The sequence below is a fragment of the Talpa occidentalis genome, unplaced genomic scaffold (assembly GCF_014898055.3).
Source record: "Talpa occidentalis isolate TD23 unplaced genomic scaffold, MPIMG_talOcc4v2.1 talOcc4.13, whole genome shotgun sequence".
NCBI classification, from domain to species: domain Eukaryota; kingdom Metazoa; phylum Chordata; class Mammalia; order Eulipotyphla; family Talpidae; genus Talpa; species Talpa occidentalis.
The window spans coordinates 69854991-69878526 of NW_023601322.1; the positions used below are offsets into that span (position 1 = coordinate 69854991).

The following is a 23536-nucleotide window of genomic DNA, read 5'->3' on the forward strand; positions in this document are numbered from 1 at the left end:
TTAGGAGCTTCTTTTAGTTTTTGGGATTATGTGCTTTTAAGGTCGCCTCAAGCTAGAACTTTCCTGCTTATAGAGTTTTCCTTTATTCCTGTCTTTGCATAAATTACTTTTCTCTTGAGCAAAAGAAAAAAGAAGTCATTGGTATTTGCCTCAGGGTGATTCTTAAAGCATGCTCAGGGCCTTCAAGATATAGGAACATAAAGTTTTGAATTTGCCAAGTGGTTATACATGAAAGGAAATTCTATGATGTTGTTTAGTATGGATATTTATGGTTTTGTGAACAACTTGCCAGAGGCCCCAGGTTCATTGACCACAGAGATTCAATGATTTAAAATTAATAGCAGTTAAATATACAGTAAATCCTCACTTAACATCACTGATGGGTATTTGGAGGCCTTAAGCAAAAGGATTGAAGAAAATCAGGTCCTTGAATAATGTCATTTCATTGAACTTCACTTAGGATTTCTTTTTTTTCTCATCAGCAATGTGATGAAACAGCATTATGTTGAGGACAAACTGCATAAAATATCAGTTTTAATTCAGTCCAGGTTCTTCCCATTGTTCATCAAAACCAGTGAATGGCTCCTCTGATATACCAATTAATTCATGTGTTGATCTGTATTTCAGACTAAGTTTGAAACAGTTTTAACTCCACTTTTTTTTTCTTTTGAAATGGTGAATGACAAGTACAAAAGAATTAAGGCAAAACTATAATGGTAGCCTATCTCTCACCAAGAAAAGATGGGTACATTTCACTTACTTAGTTCTGTTTAGCGCTCCTTACTTCCTGCAGGTCTCTGTTTTTCTTTTGAATCATTTGCCACTAAAATCAGTTTGAAGGATTATATTTGCCTCTGATTTTCTCCATTAGTATGGTAAATCTAAGTAGGACTATATACAGGCATTGTCTACTATATATAGAAAATATAAATTGTTGAGTTCTGATTCTGTCTGATTTTAAAATATAAGGTGATTTAGTTTGTTTCACATATTATAAAAGAACACTGAAAACATGATAAACTTTTAACAGATAAAATTAACCAAGTTGTCACAATTGCAATAAAATCTTATAATTATTTAATCTTGTCTTGAATTAATTGTCACTTTAAATGAAAAATTTCCAGGGCAAACAACTTCATCCTGAAATTGTTAATAGAATGTTTAGAATTAAAATTAGACATTTTAAGGAGAAACAGAAGTGCAACTAAACAGCCAAAAGAAAGATTCTATTGAAAAAGAACACTTTAAAAGTCATGTATTTGGAGTACATTTCATTAAAGAACTATATTAGGTCTTTAAATTGCTGGGGAAAATACATCCACAAGGAGGCTTTAATTAGATCTCAAAAAAAAAAAAAGATTCTATTTCGAGACAAGCAGTTTTGTAGTTATGGGTTTATTTATTCCATTGTGGGATTATATACAGAGTTTGGTTCCTAAATTCCCTTTTGGGCAGGAAAATTATTCAGATACATTTCAAATAGCAAGGAATAAACTGCTTAACAAATAGCCAGTCAGTATTTTCCAGAAAGAGCCCCTATATTTCTTTGCATATATTTTGTAGAATGTTAACTATCTTGTGCAGTTTGGTACCAGTCTCCACAGTTAACAATTACTGTTATATTTATTTTTATTTTTTGAAAATGACTTTGTTGCTACATTTCTTAAATTTCAATTAAGGATATCCTTTTAGAAGTTTCATTTTTTCATGTCTCAGTAAAACTCATAGAAATATTCACAGGTACTATAAGAGACTTTTCTTCATATTAATAGTTACTGTTCAGCAATTCAATTCTATAATAGATTCTATTCCATGATGATAACAATTTGCTGCAAATAATATTAAGTAAATTTCAAAGATTTTATAAATAAAATATTGTTAGTTTCCTATTTAAAAAAGTCAACATTTTTTCCCCATCTCCCAATATAGCACAGACTTGTACTAAAAACTGATAAAGGACATTTTGAAGTCATAAGACATCACTACAATAATAGACCAAGTGTTCCTTTTAAGGAAAAAGAATGATTAAAAAAAATGAGACAGAACTAGCTTTCCCTCTATCCTTTTTAGAATGCCTTCTAGTTTCAGTAGAATGCATAGGTGCTTTCTCTTCAGATCTTTGTACATTATTATTACAATGTTGTAGCTTTCAACTTTTTTTTTTTTTTTTTTTTTGCTTTCAATCTTTTTATCTGAAGATCACCTTTGTTCCAACTGCTCTGATTTGGACAAAAAACAAAAACACCTCAAAACTGTAGTAGAAATAAAGAAGGAACTTACCTGTAGTTCCAGAGAGTGCCAGCTGGTTTTAATCATCTAGTGAAGGCAAGGAAGAGGCATCCTCTTCCCTCACAGATTAATCCAGTGGCTCTGTGCTTAGTATTATAGCACTACTGACTTTTATCAGCTGCCAAACAGTGACATCTGATGTGCTTGCCTGTCCACCTACCTATGCTGGCATGTCAAAGTAAGAGTCCACAATCTAAACAATATCTCAGATGTCTTAGTGATATTTAAGGAGTGGGATTACGAGTGTTTCTTGCAGGCCTCTTTATATTTGAAATTTGACTGTGAACTTTAGCAAGCTCATGGGAGAAAAGAGCAATGAATTGTTGAGAAATGGGGGAAAATACAAAGATTCTTTATTGCAGTAGGGACTTTAAATCTTCCTGTTGAAGAAAGAAGGACTAAACAGGAAATAGCATTCTAAGTCTGGTGTTCTGTGTAGTAAAACTCTCTAGTAATAAGGCCTCTGAAGGATGGGCTCCAACTTGACTGGTATTGGGTAGTTCTTCATTGCAGGCTTTACCCCCCTCCCCTTGCAAAATGGGCGTGGGGGTGGAGTGGGATTCAGCGGTTTGTTTTAAGAGAGAGGGTGTGGTCAGAAGAGTGAGGTTCTGGTGATAGATCACTGGGAGGGTAGGGAGCTGGAAAACATGATCTTGTTTCTTCAGCAAGTTTTCTGAATCTGTATGGCATATGCCTGCTTGACCCTTGTACTTTTATTCTAAAAGTTTTGAAACACTTAAACAATTGGACAAGGAGCAGACAGTATCTCGAGTGTGGCTGCCGGCTCTGTTGTAGGGTATTTCAATAAATTCGACTTTTCTGTTATCCAGAAAACCAAAACCAAAACAACCAAACAAACAAACAGTCTATACAATTAGGGCTCTGTCTTGTCAAATGGCTTTCATCTTCCTTTTCTCCTAACAGTTATAGTTTCCTTTATCTTTTCACCAAGGAGACCATCTTAGTATTTATGTTTCCATTTTGTGCAGGGAATTAAAAAATTGCAGAATTGAAAAAGCTTTTAAATCTACAAAAAACGTGGTGGAGAGGGCTGGATAATCTGAGGATCAGGCTAATTGAGTGGAATTACCCCCACTTAGTGATTTCAGTTCTGGTTTGTTTCTGATTTCCCTTCCTCATTAGTACTCCAGTTTTGATTTAATTAACTCGTACTTTAGGGTTCAATAAATAGACCCTTGAGCACTTATGAACCATATAAAATTCTTCACAGGTGACCATGTAGAGGTGTACCTTCCTTTGGATTCAGAGAAATGTTGATAATTAATTGCTGCCTCAGCACCTAGCCTTGCTTATTAGAAAAAGCATTCTAGTCTTAAGGAGTAGTTGTTTGCTTACAAAGTCTTATTACAGGAATCTCCCAAAATACTTTTCTACATCTGCTCACTGATATTTTGAACTAATAATGACAGAGCCTTTCAGTCTGAATTAGAGAGATTTAATATGTAAATACAAATGACACAGTAAAAAATAACATGAATAGCCAACACATAACAGCTTTTGCTATCCTTAAAGCACTTTTAAAGCACTTTAAATGTCACGTATGTAACTGATCCCTTTTTTTCCTGACTAGTGCAAGGAAGAGGAAATACTAGATTTGAGGTCTCTTAGTACCTAAAAGTTTGAGATACACCTTTACCAGCCAGTAGGGAATATGTCCAGAACAAATTCTCCATTTTGCCTAGGGCAGGTTCTAAATGTAACATAGTTGAGGAAAAATTTTAGTTCCCTTTACCCTTTTTCCTTTACCTCTTTTCTCCTCTAGGCCTTTGTAAGATATAGCTTTGGCTACAGTGTGGTAGCTGCATGGTACATGTAGGCTAACATTCTTCCTACAATAAGGGGATGGTGAAGGAAAGATCTTTTACAACACCATTCTCAGAAGTTAAGGATTTATATTTAGTGATCCATTATGGGTCTACTTTTCTGCTTTTTAATGTTAGGTTTGTTTTTTTTGAATGATGTTCTATGTTTCCTCACAAATGTGGTTGCCTGTTTGAATGGTTTAATTGATTTTTTGAGAAAAATCATAGAGCCCTAAAACTGAAAAAACCATTAAGATATGAGGTGGTGAACCATTTTCCAATCCTTTGCCAAAGACAGCTTTTTTCATTTTTTTTTTTCTCTAAACTCTCAGTAAGAGCCTCTGGTAAGTCTAACCCCTCACAAAATGTAGTAATTTCTTACTATTTCACTGAAACCTGTCCTGCTGCATATTAAGGGAATTCCTTTCTGTCCCATCATCAAGGGAAGGGTAGCTGTTTAATTAACTGTATCATTCCTTTCTTCTTCACTATAGCCCTTGTTGTTTTTAAACTTTAAAGTATACATGCTATTCTAAAAATGACACTGTCAGCTTTTTCTGAAGTCAGAGGTTAGTTGTTTGTGATGGAGCTAATTTTTGCTATATCAACAAAGCAGGAAATTATCATAGTGGATATCAAAGGATGAAAGATTGAAGAAACTTTTATTTGCTTTCAGGTTAAACATAATTCACTACAATTATTAAAGTTCATTATGTTTATAGAGAACTTTAATAATTGTAGTGAATTACCACTTGTACTTTGAAATATCCATTCTAGCACTTGACTCAATCTTATATTCTTCTCAAGCAAGAGATAATAATGGACATTATTTTGGGTAATGTGTCCAAAGTTTTCTGGACACATTCATTATCTATCTGGGAGACCTGAGTGAGGGTACCCACTCTAGCACATACTTGCTGTGTAATCTTCGACAAATTGCTAATGCTTTCTGAACTTTAAGAATTAACTATAGGGGCCTCCCCGGTGGCGCAGCGCTTGAGCGCTGGGTTGCGAAGCTGCCCGCAGCCTCTGCAGCGCCAGTTCGATCCCCAGCTGCTCCCCGGCCACGGAGGAGGGTCCCACATGGCGCGCAGACCTCTCCTGCCGCCCGCTGCTCCCCTCAGCAGTGTACTTCGGTCCTTCTGCCTGCTCTGCTCCCCGCTCTGGCTCTGGTGAATTCTCTCACCCTCCTGCGCTTCTGACTGTACCCAGTGCTTGTATAAATAAATAAAAATAAATCTTAAAAAAAAAAAAAAAGGATGCTAATCACCTGTGAAAGATGCTATGTTATAAGTTCAAGGTCTTTTTTAAAAAGGTCAAAAGGCTCAGTGCTAAACACTGGTACTCATGAAGAAAAGGTTTTTTTTTTAGATTATTTATTTATTTATTTTGTTTATACAAGCACTGGGTACAGTCAGAAGCGCGGGAGGGTGAGAGACTTCACCAGAGCCAGAGCAGGGAGCAGAGCAGGCAGAAGGACCGAAGTACACTGCTGAGGGGAGCAGCGGGCGGCAGGAGAGGTCTGCGCGCCATGTGGTACCCTCCTCCGGTGGCCGGGGAGCAGCCGGGGATCGAACTGGCGCCGCAGAGGCTGCCGGCAGCTTCGCAACCCAGCGCTCAACCGCTGCGCCACCGGGGAGGCCCAAGAAAAGTTTTAAGTATCTGTATGGGCCATCTCCCCAAACCTAGTCTAGCACAAAAGATGACAAACGCAAAAAATGTGCTTAATAAATGTTTGTTGTATAATTTGCAGTTTTAACTATATTGCCCTCCACACCTATTATTCCTTGACCCCCATATGGAGTCTTTTTTTTTTTAAACACATTTTTTTTTTTTTTATTTATAGAGGCATGTTTTTATTTATTTATTTATTATTTGTTTGTTTTGTTTATACATGCACTGGGTACAGTCAGAAGCGCGGGAGGGTGAGAGAATTCACCAGAGCCAGAGCGGGGAGCAGAGCAGGCAGAAGGACCGAAGTACACTGCTGAGGGGAGCAGCGGGCGGCAGGAGAGGTCTGTGCGCCATGTGGGACCCTCCTCCGGTGGCCGGGGAGCAGCTGGGGATCGAACCGCTGCGCCGCAGAGGTCGCCGGCAGCTTCGCAACCCAGACGCTCAACCGCTGCGCCACCGGGGAGGCCCCCATATGGAGTCTTTACTTGTGGGGGTAGCTATGCCCAGGCAATTAGAGAGCCCAGAGACCAAGGGGTTACAGGAAATGAAGAAAAAAGCAATTACTGGAGATACACTGATCTTGATTTTAAAAACCACCAAAGTAAGAGCTACTATTCATTGAATTCCTGCCTGTGTATTCACATACATTATACTATGTTTGGCAGCCTCCAAGCCCACATTCTTTCCCTCACTGTCTTCATTGCAAGAAGCACTGGGACAAGTACCTATCCCAAGGTGAGGGAAGCATGAGGACCCAACCCTCAACAATATGAGCTGGTTTTTTAAATTTTAGTCACTTGTGGAATGAGGGACTTGATGTGAATGACCTTTGATTCCTTTAATATCTAACATGGTGTATTTCTCTCAATAGACTTAAATACAACTCAAGAAATCTATTATTATAAGAGATTCCAATATCTTTTTATTTTATGATTAACAGAGGCTATATTTGGCTGTCTTATATAGTCAAGAATGCTGATCATTAAGTTTTATTAGAGGTGTTAACCTCAGTTTAGCCCAAAGGTAGTTTTAGCCAAGTAAAATGTTTAGGGGATTATGTTAGATATTAAATGACTTTTAAATTTTTAGGTTTTTGTATTTGTGGATTGGGGATGCTGGTAGATTGTGTTGTTTTAGAATAGTCTAGTGGGCAAATTCTCTTACTGAATATCTTTTCATTTAAACATTTGTCCTCTAAACACAAAGATGATTCTGTCTGTTTTCTAAGACTGACCGTGAGAAACTTGTAACACAAAATATTTTACTTATTTATATTAAGAGGATACTAAATTTTATTCTGGGAAAAGATTCCATTTATTCAATATTTTGTGCCATTTCACCATCAATGACTTTTTTTTCCCCAATAAGTCTCTGTAACAAACCCTTAAGTGAATTAACTCACATGGCTTACTATGTCAGCTATGGTGAAATGCATGATAGAGGGCAAGGGAGAAATGACAAAGTGATTTATCTCCTGCTGAGGTCAGGAGCTTTGTCATGTTCACTGTAATAGCTACAGATCCAAGAATATTTGTTGCATGAGTAAATGTTAGGTCCATCCATTCTTACCATTGTGGTTGTAGCACAGAGGAATTTTCATTGATAGTGTAGAAATTCTCCTTTGGAATCTGGATTTCATGTTCACTGTGACGAGATGGTTCAGGAATAGTTGGCATAAGGTTTACTGGGGTATTGTCTGGATTTTTGTCCTTTGCATTGCTGTCATTGCTCCAGGGAAAGGAGTCCAGTCTTGGAGGAAATTTCTCCATGGGTAAATTTGGGAAACTCTCTGATTTCTCCATTTCTTTTCCTTCTGAAAAACAATTAGTCACCAGTTTAGATAGAAACAGATCTTCCTCTTGGATCAAGGCAGAATTAGAGCGAGGAGATCCTAAAAAGTAATTACCTGGGGAAACAAACAGTCTTGCTACAGAGATTGCAGTTCCAGCCTCATTTTCTGCAATGCACTTGAACTCCCCAGAATCTTCAGGAAATGCTTCTGTGATAATCAAGGTGCAGACTTGCTCTGGAAGGGGAATAAATGCAACTGGATCAGAGTATTTGGATGTCCAAATTTAATGAACAGTGTGGGAGAATATTAAGGAGAGTAGTTATTAGGAAGAGCATATTCCTTATATTAAAATTTTTTTGATTAAAAATTTTTTTTGTCCTTTGAGTGGACTCATTAAGATAGATCTAGAAACATAACCTAAAACAATCATAGTGTGGTCCTCATCACCTGTCTCAGGGACATCTGTTTTTTCTACTAAACTGTGAGTTCCTTGAAAGCAAGAACTATTCTTTATTCCTTGACTTGTAGATTTCCATAACTTTAGTGCTTACCATAAAGGTCTATAGAAACATTTTCTGAACTTAACTAAAAATGGTCATTTCTGTGGTCATTAGAACTAATCTTAGTACAGTGATGGGTACCACACTTACTTCTTGGAGAGGCAATAGTTTGGATGTTTGATGTCAGGACACCTCTATACTGCATCATGTGTCACAAATACTATGCCTATACAGGAGGGAAAGGGGTCAAAATAGGAGGGAAGAGCATAAGGGACTATAGTGATGGTTCACAGGTGCTATGGTAGTGGGAGAACTACAGGGACTATACTTTGAGGGGAGAAATCAAATACTGTACAAAAACAATGTAAGAAAACAAACACACAACAACAAAAATACTGTGCCTACTGGAATTAGGGGAAGATTGTAAAATCTATGAGGGCACAATTTTATCATTCTGATTCACTGCTATTTCCTCAGAGATAACAGTGGAGCCAGGCCATTGTCTGTATCAGCAAATATATGTGGAATGAATGAATGAATGAATAAATACACTGATAAATCCCACTGTTGTGTCCATTCAAGGATTAACATAGGATAGTCTCAGAATTGCTCATAAAGGCAAAATTGATTTAGGAGACAAAATTTTCTGATGATAATTTTGCCTAATAGTTTATTTTAAAAAATGCTGAAAATTTTACTTACCAGGAATAGATGATAAACAAGCTTCTGAAAGATGAAACAAGAGAACAGAGAATTTAGATAATGACAATTAATTTAGTTGGGAGAAGGTGTCATGTACATATGAGAAATCACCATATATGGTTTTCTGTGACATGCAATCACACACTATAAATTCTATAGAAACTCAGGAAAGGTACACAATGGAATGAACACATATCAGGATACTAGAAATTATATATTTTAGTCCTGGTTCTATCACTAAATTGCTCTGTGACTTTGTGAAAATTACTTTACTTCTCTGGGCTTTAGTTCTTCATCTCTAACATGAAGGTAAAGCCAGATAATATTTCTTCTCAGAATGTACTGCTGCTGAAACACTGGGTCTTAGATGCCCTTTTTCTCCAGAGAAAATCCTTTTTAAAAGCTTAATTAAAATAAAGTTGAAGTTTACATTATAAAAATACTGTAATCTTACTATACAAAAATATACATGAAAGTAAGTAATAGTTCTCTTTGGGTGGTGAGAATATGGGCAATTTAAAATTTCTTCTTTATGTTACTGTATTTCTAGATTTATTATAATGAATTTGTATTACTTTCTTCTCAGAAAATGCAATAACTGTTTTGTTTTTTTTAAAGATTTATTTATTTATACAAGCACTGGGTACAGTCGGAAGTGCGGGAGGGTGAGAGAATTCACCAGAGCCAGAGCGGGGAACAGAACAGGCAGACTGACGAAATACACTGCTGAGGGGAGCAGAGGGTGTGGCAGGAGAGGTCTGTCACGCCATGTGGGACCCTCGCCGGTAGGGTAGAACCGGCGCTGCAGAGGCTGGGGGCAGCTTCACAGCCCAGCGCTCAACCACTGCACCACCAGGGGAGACCCAATAACTGTTATTTTTAAAGGAAATGCCATATTCTGTAATATAGATATTTCTTCATAAATGTGATATACAAATGTTCAGTTGTTTTGAATTAATATTTAAATAATTATATTTTCTTTATTTAACACAAAAACCATCTTGTGCTTGAACCTTGGCTGCAGAATTTATTACCGTTGTGACCTTGGTCAAGGTGTGTAGCATTTCTGTTTCAATTTTTTTATATAGAAAATGGAGATAATGACATGTACCTCAAATTGTTTATGTGAAGATTAAATAAGAGATTGTTTATAAAGCATAAGCTCAGTGTTTACTTGTTATCTTTCCTTTAATTATTCAGTAGGAAACTTAACACTTTAAAACTTTGTATCTATTTTCATTTGTTTTCCTATTTAAAAAATGTTTTTTCTCACATTTCTATTTTGTTTGTATGCCAAGAAATCATTAGGAAGATAGTTAACATTAATTTATAAAAATAAATCATTCTTGGGTCTCCCTAGTGGCACAAGGGGTTAAGTCTCAGCACAATGAAGCTATGGACAGCCACTATAGCACAAGTTCCATCCCTGGCCAGAGAGCTAACCCACATGGCGCAGCAGACTTCTCTCTTGCCCGCTGCTCCCCTCAGCAGTGTATTTCAGTTGAGATCTGCCTGTTCTGTTCCCCACTTAGTCTCTGGTGAATCCTCTCAATCCCCTCCCACACCTCTGGCCTATAACCCAGTTCTTAGATGCATAAATAAAATAAATCTTTAAAAAATACATTATTTCCAAGGTTGTTAAAACTATTGTTCAATTAAAATAAAACAACCCTTTTTTCTTTAATGGTTGTATTTGGAATTTTTTCTATTTGAAATCACAGTTGCTTACCAGTAGAAATCTCGAAGCTTCTGACAAATCAGCTGTTAAACTTCAAAACATAAATTAGATTTCAAGATTGGTTGCAATAAAAAGCTTATAAAAGGGGCCTGCCTGGTGGCACAAGGAGTTAAGTCCAGTACTATGAAGCTCTCAGCAGCCACTGCAGCACGAGTTCTATTCCTGGCCAGGGAGCTAACCCACATGGCACAGCAAAGCTCTCCTGTCTTGTCCACTACTCCCCTCGGTAGTGTATTTCAGTCAGTCTGCCTGTTATGCTCCCCACTCTGTCTCTGGTGAATCCTTTCACTTCTCCCCACCCCCACACCTCTGGCCTACACCCCAGCTCTTGTATGCATAAATAAATAAAATATTCAATTAAATTTTAAAAAATCATATTGAAAAGTTTGTCACCATACTTTTCCTCAGAATCCGGAAGTCATCCGAGTCTGCTATCTGATCTTCCTCTCTGTACCAGTGAATTTGAACTGTGGCTGTGCTCTGGACTCGGCACTCAAACACAACAAATTGACCTCTGGTTGTAGAGATGTCCTGAAGGTGCTGAAGCACAAACACAGAATTCACAGAGTAGAAAAAATGGTTGCACCATATACAAGGATTTGGGATGCCAGTTACAGTAAGTGTATGCTTTTCTCATAATTACTGACAATGAAGGAGCTGCTGGATATTCTTTTGTACTTTATAGTGTTCTTTTTTTTTTTAAATAGAGGCATGTTTTATTTATCTGTTTGTTTGTTTGTTTTGTTTATACATGCACTGGGTACAGTCAGAAGCGCGGGAGGGTGAGAGAATTCACCAGAGCCAGAGTGGGGAACAGAACAGACAGAGGACTGAAGTACACTGCTGAGGGGAGCAGCGGGCAGCAGGAGAGGTCTGCGCGCCATGTGGGACCCTCCTCCGGTGGCCGGGCGGGCAGCTTCGCAACCCAGCGCTCAACTGCTGCCCCACCGGGGAGGCCCACTTTATAGTGTTCTTTACTGTCAGGCTGAAATAATTTTTATCCTAACTTCACAGAGATGAGTTTTAGGAAAAAGCTGTTTTTCACTTTCCCAAGAACTATTTTTCAAAATAGAAAGTAAATCCGTTGAAAAGTCCTCTCTTTGTTGCGCTAGATTATTTTATTGAATATATATCTAGTTACAGGTTTAGTCTTTGTTATTGGTCCCAGTAGCGTGGGCAGTATTGTAATTTGTTAAGTTCTCTGAATCACGACTTAGGGTTTGTACCATAATCTCAACTCTGCCACAAGTTGGTGGAAGCTGATCATAGGAACTTGGAAGGATTCTTAACCTCTGTCAAACTCAGATTTCTTATCTGCAAAATAGGGCTAACAAAATACTGAGCCTACCTTGAAGTTTTGACGCTCATTGAAGATATATAACCTAAAAACTTTCTCTAAAGAATTGAGAGATATATTGATATATAAAATGTGTTAATTAACAATAACTATTTTAAAAACCAAGACGAACCCTGGATTCTGACTGCTGAACTGAGGTTACCAGAGGGAGAGAGGTAGTGGGGGCCACTGGTGCAGGGGAGTCCGGTGGACAGTGGTAGAGGATTATAGGTTAGTGGTGGGTGTGGTGTGGTTACATTTGAAGAGTGTAAACATCTACTCCTAAGTACCAATGAAAGCAAACAGCCATACCAACTAACAATAGTTCAGTCTCACAATGCATAAATAAATGGGTGACATTTGTAGTACATTTCCACTTAAATTCTCATCTCCCACTTGTCCTATTTCCAGACCAAGAGTTCTCTAAATCTAGAATCACATTTCAGATTATAATTTGGTCCTAAAACAAGAGAGGGAGTATCTCAGATCCTGCTGTGAGGACTAGTTGAGACATGACCATCAGCCCCTGAGGCCTGATATCTGAGACTATGTATCACAGGGAAGGAACACAGCAAGAGAGGAGTCTTGTGGAAATAATAGATATTGTGCCTAATCATCAGCATGAAAGTGAGCTTCTAGAATTGATAGTAGTGTTCCTTACTCTTAATGACATTGTTTTCTATTTCTTCCCTACTGGTCTGGGACATGTTGAGTTCCTGCTCTGCTTTTCATGACTAGAACCAGCAATGGGTAGTGGTTCCAGTTCTGTCAGGTTTGGAAACTTGGGAACAGAGAGCCCAAACATTAGTTGGTATGACCTAAGTCAGTGAATTCTGCTGTTTCCGGTGAGTGAGAGTGGAGCCTGCCAATCTTGATCTCTTACTGTGACTAAAGCAGGAAATTGACATTGCTTTGCTTGACTTCTTCGGAAGAGCATTTATGGCTAGTGAGGAGAATTTGATGAACATTGAGGTCAGACAGAATATTGGCTGCTTGGAGAGGACAGTCTAAGCTTTGCCCTTCAGAGCTGGAGGCCTGACAGCTAAAAAAAAGTCTGAAGTCTAAAGATCATAGGATAAACCATGAGTTGCTTTGTGACATTGACAATTACTTACTCCTTCTGGGCCTCAGTTTACTCAAATACAGATTAATAGAATCTCTGAGGTCTTTTCTTTCTTCCCCTGTCTTTGTTTTTACCCCGTTGATAATGTCTACAATTTATCTATAAATTTTAAGCTCTGTCATGTAGTATGGATAGGTTACCTTGGTAAACACAGGGGCTACAACACAAGTGGATCCTGATAGGCTGCTGCACGGACTCTGCATCTGATTTAAGAAACAGAAGAGAGAAAGAAAATGAAAAATACCGGATGGTCTCACTCATAGCAGGAATCTAGAAAACTTAAATAAGGGACCAGGAAAAAGAATAACTATAAGAAAGAAAATATCAAAATCAACAAACAACTATGAACCAGAGTCGCTCTATGGGGCGTGGGGAGCGGGGAAAGGAGGGGTTGGGGTCAAAATAAGGGGGTTGTAATTGTATGGGGAATATAAAAATAAAATAAAATAAAAAAAGAAATAGAAGAGACATTGTCATCCATATTGTGAAGACTCTGTAACTAAGTTCCATAGTGGTTGTGGACTAACTAAATCCGTTTTAGCTACTGGTTTAGTTTTGGTTGGTATCAATAACACCCTAAGTTTCCTTTTTGAAAAAGGTGATGCTCTTAATTTAAATATCAGTTTGGAATCTGCTACAATGTCCCTCTTTTTTTCTCTTCTCTAGCATTTCATCAAGTAGAAAAGGTGAAATAAAACTCTGGGCAGTTACATTTGACCAGTGATTAGAGACTGATAAATTATTTGAGAAATGATTAGTGGCAATACTTAAGATTCTATATTTAAAATTTAAATAATTTCTATATATTATGGATTAGATTTTTTCCTCCTCCAGACAGTTGTCTTGTTGGATCTTTTAGTTTTTTGAGAAAGCACCTTCCCTTTTTTTTAATTTGAAGGGAATTCTTTCCTTGAATAGTTAGAATACTTTTGTTATGGATCTTAGTTCTTAGAATCAGCTGTCTTACTGTTTTTTATGATCTGGCACACAGACAAATGGCCAACTTATAGAACTACCTGGGAATTATTTCTGAGACCATATATTTCTTTTTTGTTCTTTTTGAGATCATGCAGGTAGAGGGTTTTCTCATGGGTACTTTTCAAGAAAGTTGAATTGATCCCTTTTTCTCTAGGACTGTGTCTCCATTACCTTTCTTACCTACTCCAAGGCTTTCGATTGTACCTACCCTCTGGGGGTCAATACACAGTGGCTGAACTAAGGTAGAATAACTTGATCTGATGTTGGAGTTTTCATTAACTGGGGAGCTGATATTCAGAGAAACTCTAGTGCTTTTCTTCTTTATCCTATGGGTGAAACAAAACCAAACAAAATTTAGTGAAAGAAAGATTAGAGGTGACTTTGGTCACTGTATATATTTGAATGCATCACTTTTTTTTTTTAAATGTGTAATCCTTATTTTTCTCTTGATTTACATAAATGATTTCATTTTTTTTCTTTTGACTATTAGTGAATTACAGCTTTTAATAATTTCACTTTAAATTTCCTTTGTCTTAGTATGCTAACCAGTGGATCATTATAAACACTTAAATTGTCCGGAGAAATAATTTATAAAGCAAATGATCATTTCGAAGTTTGGGAAGTTTTACAGTTTTTTTTTTTTAAAGATTTATTTATTTATTTATTTTTATTGATTGATTGATTTATACATACATGCATACAAGCACTGGGTACAGTCAGAAGCGCGGGAGGGTGAGAGAATCCACCAGAGCCAGAGCGGGGAGCAGAACAGGCAGAAGGACCGAAGCACACTGCTGAGGGGAGTAGCGGGCGGCAGGAGAGGTCTGCGCGCCATGTGGGACCCTCCTCCGGTGACGGGGAGCAGCCGGGGAACGAACCGGCGCTGCAGAGGCTGCGGGCAGCCTCGCAACCCAGCGCTCAACCGCTGCGCCACCGGGGAGGCCCAGTTTTACAGTTTTTTAAAAATAGAATTCTGCTTATATTCACATGCAACAAATGCACACTCATATGCACATTCCATACTCACGCTGACATTTCTGCAGCATACTTTAAGTATAACGTCAGAGGGGAAACTCTTTCTTATTCCCTGGCTACCTACAAAAAATAGAAAAATTTAAGTCTACCTGAATCTCACTGGAACTTAATGAAACTTAGTTTAACTGTATTGTATGCACATTAGGATGAGCAAATTAATTAGTTATAGACAACAGGTCAATCCAGAACATCTGAATTCTTCACTCAGAATGCAACTACTGTCATATTCTCAGTTTAAAACAAATCTAGATGTTTACTTTTACAAAACTTTAACTCTTGTACCCGGAAGCTGCACTGAGTCATTTCCCAAAAACATCATTACAGAGGACATATATTAGTGTCTGCAACTTTGTGTTTTAGTCTGAAGTCTTCAGCATATTTGTTATAATAAGAAATCCATTGAAAAGCATTGCTGTGTTTAAGGAAAGCTGTTAGTGTTTATATTGTATCTATGAAGACTTGCTAAAGAAATACATCTCAATTTTCAGTACCAGGAATGACTAGTTTTCTCCTGTGCTACTAGTTTAGTTTGCCCTATAGATATTGTAAATCTTAATTTTGCTTGTATTTCCCTTTATGATAGTTATTTAAATGTCTAAAGTTCACACTGTAGCCAATAACTCAACAGAGATTAGATCAGTGTTAGGCTTCCTAAATTTATAACCTGATATATATTTTTGTCACCTGGTACTCCCCCCATATCTATGATGCTTTGCTTTTTCAAACCAACATTTAGATCATAGGCCTCCCCCCAAAGAATTTTTGTTATTTACAGATAGAGAGGTAAAATTGGAAGGTTTAGACTAGCCAGAAAAACAAAATCTTGTGCTTTCTAGTAAGCCATTGTCTATGGAAATATAATATTTGCAATTATAACTATTATATTACAGAAAATCTAGAATATAAGGTCACTTTATACTGTAATGCCTTTAGGAAAAAAGTTTGTTCCTACCTATCTTTTATATGTAATATTTGATACTATCATTAGGATTAATGATAGTATTGCCTAATCTCTCTCTATATATATGTATATTTGTGTGTGTGTGTGTGTATAAATTTCTTCAGTGGCTTTTTTCAGCCTTTAAAAGTTCTTTTATCATTTTGAAGTTTTAACCATAATAATTTTAATTTGCTTTAGTCTACAATTTAGGTGATATAAACAATTTCATGCTTTGTTTTTAAAGGTGGTTAGTTGTTACAGAGTGTACATTTTATTATTAAACTGTAGATACACATTGTTTACTCTTTTCTATGTTATTATAATTTTTTTTAAAGATTTATTTATTTATACAAGATCTGGGTAACGGCCAGATGTGCAGAAGGGTGAGAGGGTTCATCAGAGACAGAGTGGAGAACAGAACAGGCAGACTGACGAAATACACTGTTGAGGGGAGCAGTGGGTGAGACCAGAGAGGTCTGCCTCGCCATGAGGGCATTTCCGCCGCCAGCACTGCAGAGTCTGGGGACAGCTTCACAGCGGGTGCTCAACCCGCTGCACCATTAGGGAGGCCCCTGATTAGTTATTTTTACATTTCAAAGGACAGATAGAAATATTCTTTAGTAGTTCAGAAGATAGGTTCAATTCTCTGAATGCATATAGGACAAAGAAATTGCAGATATACACAGATTACCTTTATGTCCAAAACTGGGCATAGAGTCTATACCTACAAGTTCTTTAAACAGGGTAAAATCAAACCTTGAAATTTTGAATGTATTCACTTGGCCTGGATCATTTTTCTAATGAATGAAAACTTCACCAACATTCAAACTCTACAGTTGGTGAATACTTCCTGATGTCTTTTATACCAAGACCCTGGAAATAACACAAAGGAGTTTGTAATTAGCTGGTACAATGAAAGTATGCAAAAAGCTCAGTGCTGCAAAAGGCACATAATAATAATATAAGTAGCAATTTATAAATGCCATAAGGCATCAGAAGTATTAATGTCATAAGACATTACATAGTTCTGGTGACATTATAAGATGGGGCATGATCACCCTAGACTGAAGTGCTATGATTTCAAAAGAGACAGAAATTTGACTGGTCTAGAAAAACTTCCTGTCTGGGGTGAACATTTAACTTAATTTTGAAGAATGTTAAATTGGAAAAGTTAAGTTGCATATGTATTTGGGTTGAGGATGGAATGGGAGGTGGTAAATAGTGATGGGGGACTGATAAATAAAGGAGGATGAGTAACCTTTATAGAACACTAAATTAGTGCAGATTTAGTGCTCATCCCTTCATCTCATGTGTAGTGAATGTCCTCTATAGCCATTCGGTGGGATGGCATGCGTGCTCTTGGATCAGATCGTCTGGATTTGCCGTTTTTAAGGTATGTTAGGCTTCTCTCTAAGCCTCAGTTTCCTGATCTGTAAAACAGGCATAATAGTGTAATTTATAGGAATTACAGAATTAAATGAGATAGCCCACAAGAACACTGAACTATACATATCACATAACAAGCATTCAATAAATGTTATTTGCTATTATTATTATGATAGTGTTTCTCATGTATAGACCCAGTGGTTCTTAGGTGCAGATCCACATTTCCTCAGGTTTATAATTTAACCTTCCTTGATTTTCTTATCTTGTCAACTTACAGTCTGTATGATAAACTTTTGTTTTATAAATTTATTTATTTATTTATACAAGCACTGGGTACAGTCAGAAGTGCGGGAGGGTGAGAGAATTCACCAGAGCCAGAGGGGAGAGCAGAGCAGGCAGACTTACGAAGTACACTGCTGAGGGGAGCAGCGGGTGGCAGGAGAGGTCTGCGCGCCATGTGGGACCCTCGCCCTGTGGCCGGGGATTGAACCGGCTCTGCAGAGGCTGCGGGCAGCTTCGCAATCCAGCGCTCAACTGCTGCGCCACCGGGGAGGCCCGATAAACTTTTGTTTTAAATTATTGGCTATTGTATACTTTGATTTAGAAGCTCTTTAAGATCTGGACTGTCTCTCTCATCCCCAAAGTACCTAGCCCAGTGTTAAATACACAGTAAGTGTGGAGTTGATTGATTTTGTAGACGATTGTATGTAATAATATGATGCTACTAGTAATTGTCCCAGGAGATATGCTTTTCTTTGTGTTGTTCCCCTTGACCCTAGCCCACAAATAAAGATTAATCTAGAGTCTTCCTCTTGGGCCTTAGCGGTAAGACCTTACATCAGACCAATTATCTTAGGTAAAGTTAAGCATCACAAAATTGCAGACTAAGAGAGGACATGGGGAATCTTCTTGTCTAGTATTGTTAGAGAAGTAAACTAAGGGTAGGAATGTTATGTTATTTGCTCAAGGTCATGTAACTAGAAGGGTAAGATTAGAATTCAAGTCTCTTGTCTTTTAATACTACTGTATAGGCCTCTATCAGATGGACTTTATCTTACTAGGTGAATTTTCAAGCTGGCTGTTAGCTTAAGTAATCGAAACTATAGTGATTTTTTTTCTTTTAACGAGGGTAACCTGTATTTATGGCTCTGAGTTCACTCAGTAATGGAACAGCCCTTTTACTTTGTATGTAACTTCCATGAGGGCAGAGACTTAATCTGTTTTCCATCCTTTTATGTCTATAAGACCTAGAAAGTACCATGCACATAGGAGAGATACTTAATAATGAATAAATAAATTAATTTGCTTTCTTGGCAATATTGACTGTGTTCAGTTGAGTTTCTGAAGATTCATCTAAACTTTAAATATCAGATCCTGGAGAGACACCTATAAACATAGGGAAATGTTGGCTATGTTTATTAAAAATAAAATGCTTCCCGCCCTCCATGGGAAGAAAAGGGTCACATAAGATAATGTATATGAAACTTCTGGAACTTCTTGGAGGAAACATACCTTATAATTAAATAGAAGATCATTTGGTTCATAGGGCTAGAATTTCCTTCGAGCTACTTGGCTTGTCTTAAAGGAGAAGCTAGAAAACACTATCAGAATAGTTTTGGTGGTAGATGTGACTCAGGTATTCACCTACTTTGAAATTATCCCATATCCTCAAGCTAATGAGAACAAAAAGGAAAATCCAGTCCTTATCAAAGGAAGATCATTTTGGGTTTCATGACCTTCCAGAAGCTTCCTGTCTAAGTATGAACAATTTCTTGGGTAAGACCCCAGGCAATCTGTGCCATCATTTAATCTATGGGATGTTGGGACCAGACAGGACTTCCCATCGCCTGTCCCTGATCTTCCAACCAATAAAAGGAGACAGGGATAACTAGTGAAACCAAGAAATACCCTGAATCTATCTTTGGTATATGCCACTGGTTAGCATGAATTAAACAATATGTCTGAAGATCATATAGAAATTCATAAAAAAGAGAGGCCAGGTAGTTATAAGACTATGGGCAAGGTCCATTGGGGTCTCGTTTATCCCACATCTAATGAAAAATGAGATTATTTCTACAGTTTCTTATAAAACTTTTTTTTAAAACCTCTAGGTTTTATGTTTTAAAATCTCTGATTTTCATAATTAGCAGTGTAGATGAAATTCCATCAGAGAATAAGAATAATAACATTGAACCCAGATGCAAAAGCAGTGGCTCTCAGCGCAGGTCTCTGGATTTGCCTGCCTCTCTGGAACACAGAGATTTGAAAGATGAACTGAACTTTAGAAATTACGTAAGCAGTTTAAAATGTTATTTATAAAAACAAAGCTTTCAGAACTCTTTTGGATAAGTAGTAAAACCAAATGTGAGAACTGCCCCTGCCCCTTCCAGAAAAGGAATAATTCCTAAAACAAAACAAAACCAAACAAAAACTCATTGGAGGAGGAAGGAGAGGGATCAGAGGGAGGGAGGGAGGAGCACAGGGGACTGAGGTGAGGGTGCACGGGTGCATTGGGGAAGGAAACTCTATGGGGACTACACCTGAGGGGGTGGGGGGAAGCAAATATTGTTTAAAAATGAACAATGATGTAAAAATATATAAAAAAATAAAATAAAAGTCATTTTTTAATGTTGGATTCTCTTGCTAGATTGACTGTGGTCTTTGCATTCAGTTCTCATGTTTCCTCTTGGGGATGTGAAAGGAAATTTTCAAAAGAAAAAAGACCTTCTTGCTTGACTGCTATAAAATAATACCACTCTATAGAGTATCAAAATGAACATGTGGATTCAGAGCACCTGTGGGCTCTACATGTGATGTGCCCTGAAATGTTCCTTCTTGATTCTAGGTAGTTCTGGGTTGTCCTTGAGAGAAAAAATAGCTAGGGACTTTACTTTGGTGATGAGTTATGCTAGGAAGCTTCGTGTCCACGTAAATGGTAACCTTTGCTGAGTGTAACCCTAGCTCTTTGTAAAGAGAACAAAATTAGACTCCACCAAATGAAGAGTCCAAGACCTTGGAAATCTTACCCTGGAAAGATGACAAGATACATAGAGATCACACAAATGAACAATGATGGTGCCCTTACAACATTTGCCTAAATAGCGAGGATGTCTGCAGAGTTATACCAGCTTCACAGATATAATGTAGGTTTAGTGGTCTGAAAAATAGAACATTAGCTCTGTTTAAAAGTGAACAACTGAAGAATCTGCTAGTAGCTACATGAGGAAAAAAAATGGGGAAGGAAAAGTGAGGTAAGACAGGTTTAACAACATTCCATATTTCAAATGTTGTAAAATGTCACGTTAGTGGGTGGGTAAATCAGGTAAAGGGAGTCAATTACATGGTGAAGGATAGACTTGAACTTTCAGGGTGAACTTAATGTAGTTGATACAGATGCTGGTTCTTAATAACCCATTTGCTGTTTATATATTAATATTACGCAATGTTACATCAATTAAAAATGTAAGTAAAAAATAAAATGTCACTTAAGTGATAATTCATTGTGAAAATTCACACAATAAAGTAATTAGTGAATTCACAGAATAAACTAAACTTAGTATAGTTTAGTATAGTCTTTGCAAATGTTGTTAAAGGTCTTTGATTTGATGAAGTCTATTGTGCTGTTCCAATTTGTTTCATTTGTCTATTTTATGATTCAGTGTTTATTTTAAATATTTGTTTCTTCCTTGATAACAGATGCCATATTAAGTAATGCTTATTCACAGAAAGAATTAATCTGAGTGTCCACAAAGCAACTGTGGAAGACTTGTTTTTTTATTTTGTATTCTACCTAACAGTGCACGAGGTTTTTGAAGCAAGAGTGCAAGAGTTTAATCAGAAAAGAAGTTGTGAGTTGTGTGTATGTATGGTGATTTCCATCACTTTTTGAACAAGTCCAGTGCTTCTGCTCTCTGTGGCCCCCGCTGGTGTCATCCCCTGCAAAAGTGAGTGAATTTGACTTATGAACCCATTTGAGCTGTTTGAAGAGGAGTTTATCTGTGATGTTATTGAAAAGTTTTTATGGATGTTTTGTGTAAGTGTACTGTACCTTCCTTGGTTTACTTTTACTTCCCTAGACTTACTCTCTAGGAATAGTAGATTTTAATTTTTCCAGGTCTCTTGATTCTTTACCATAGTGTCTTCCTATTTGGCCTTGACTCTCTGTCTTTTGTTCTTTCTCTCTGCCTTTTCAGTAAAAGAAATCACCTCCTTCTATTTTCAACACATTAAACTAATGTGTTAACCTGTCTCACCCTGGGGCAAGCTATATTATTTTCTAATTTCTTTTGAGGGTTTTGTCAAATTTCTTAGTTTTACACATTGCCCAAGAAATGCCCTGTCAAGGAAATTATGAATCACATTTCTCCATATTCTCCAATTTGTCCATGTTTCTCCAGTAATTAAATGCCATTTTGATGTAAAATTGTGAAGCTGTTTTAACAGTTAACTACAGTACTCTAACTAGCATACAGATTTCTATTTCTTTATCTGTAAGATTTGGCTCAGCCCTTATTGCCCTTGTCCTGTTTTCAAGGACCACTGTGTTCAGACCTTTTGCACACTGCTTCTCCCTTAAAGGATATTGTGCCTAGTCATGGGTTAAGAATGCCATTACTTCCCCTGATGCTGACATCCTAGTGGACTTGTAAACAACTAATACATATCTTGAAACCTCCAGCTTATTGAGGGTCTTTGTTGGGGCATATAGTCTTTTTCCTGTGGCTTGATGTTTTAGGAATTTGAGAAGAGTTAGCTGGAAAGTTCATCTCTGATCTGTGTATTGTCCACTGGAGCAGGTGGGGCTAGGGTGTGTATTTTCAAGATGGTTTCTTCGCTCACATATCTGGCACCTTGGTGCCACTTGGTCTCTATCTTCCTTTCTCCTTCCCTCCCCTCTCTACATGATGTCTCATCCGCCAAGCCTTCTCCTTGTGGCTTGGGCTTTACATAGCATGGTGACCTTAGGGTAGTTGAATTTCTGAAAGGAGGCTTAGGGCTCTAAGAGTGTTCTAAGAATCATTGCTCTTTCATTTTTTATTTTTATTTTCGCATTGAATTTTGTATTCTTATCAGAATTTATCATATTCCAGGTTACCTCTTTTTTGCCATATCTCTTTTTTTTAAAAAAAGGACTTATTTATTTATGAATACAAGAACTGGGGTACAGGCCAGTGGTGGAGGGTGGCGGAGGGGAGAGGATTCACCAGAGACAGAGTGGGGAGCAGAACAGGTGGATGTACTGAAACACAATGCTGAGGGGAGCAGCGGGCAAGTCAGGAGAGGTCTGCTGCACCATGTGGGTCCCCTCCCTGGCCAGGGCATGGAATTCGTGCTGCAGTAGCGGCAGATTGCTTCATAGTGCTGACGCTTGAGCCCTTGCGCTACCAGGGAAGACCCATGCCATATCTCTTTTAAAGAAAACTTCTTTGAAGTTTTGTTTTGATCTCTTGCACCCTCAATTATTGCAATATAGGAACACATATTTTTCAAGACCCAGTTTGCTGAATTCTTCTATAAAAAATTCAAGCCTTAGAGCTCAAAAGCTAAGGCAAACATGTTTGGTTTCCAAACATAACCAAACATGTTTGGTGGCAAGCTACTTTTCACTTTGTTAGAGAATTTCTGAAGATTGGGTTTAGGATTTTTTTTTTTTTTTGAAATTTCAGGTTGAAATTTTGAAACTGAATCAGCCCTGGGCCAAAGGAACACTGGTGGCCTGAGGCCTAGACTCTAGAAGAATAATCTGCAATTCATCCTGGGCTCATTCTCTAATACCTGTATTGACTGTTGATGAGAGAAGGCAGGAGAAAAATTGCCTAGAGTTAAGAGCCAACTGTTTTAAATGTAATCAACAACTTTCAATCCAACTTTTGGCAGAACTACCAATCAGCAGAGTTTGTGTTTTGCAACCTCTCTTCCCTACCCCTACTTTTATCTGCTCCTTTCCAAGAACCCTTTCCCTTTCAGGCATTTCCATTAGAGTTAGCCCTCCAAAGCTATCATTTTTAAATTTACATCAGACTGACTAACCTGCTGATCAGCTGGTTCAGAAAAAACCCAAAACGAAGCAATACCAACAAATTTCTCCATGAATACATTCCAACCCTCATTTGTCTTTTTTTAAATTACTTTTTAAAAAAGATTTATTTATTTATGTATTCCAGAACTGGGGTACAGGCCACAGGTGTGGGGGTGAGAAGATTCACCAGAGACAGAGTGG

At 37.6% G+C, this 23536-nt stretch overlaps 1 protein-coding gene across 4 annotated transcripts in view; it reads left to right on the forward strand.

Annotated features, from left to right (window-relative positions):
• The window catches only part of KLHL3 (kelch like family member 3), a 268190-nt gene that overhangs the window by 27305 nt on the left and 217349 nt on the right, over nt 1–23536 (forward strand). For 2 of the 4 annotated variants that reach the window (XM_054694357.1, XM_054694358.1), the window contains exon 2: nt 10927–11134. The exons of 1 other annotated variant lie outside the window; for it this stretch is intronic. In XM_054694357.1, the coding sequence (XP_054550332.1) occupies nt 11123–11134 (12 nt within the window). In that variant the 5' untranslated portion in view covers nt 10927–11122. Of the gene's footprint in view, nt 1–10926; nt 11135–17313; nt 17324–23536 lie in introns of those variants that run through there. One more of the 4 variants, XM_054694361.1, reaches the window with a different exon arrangement.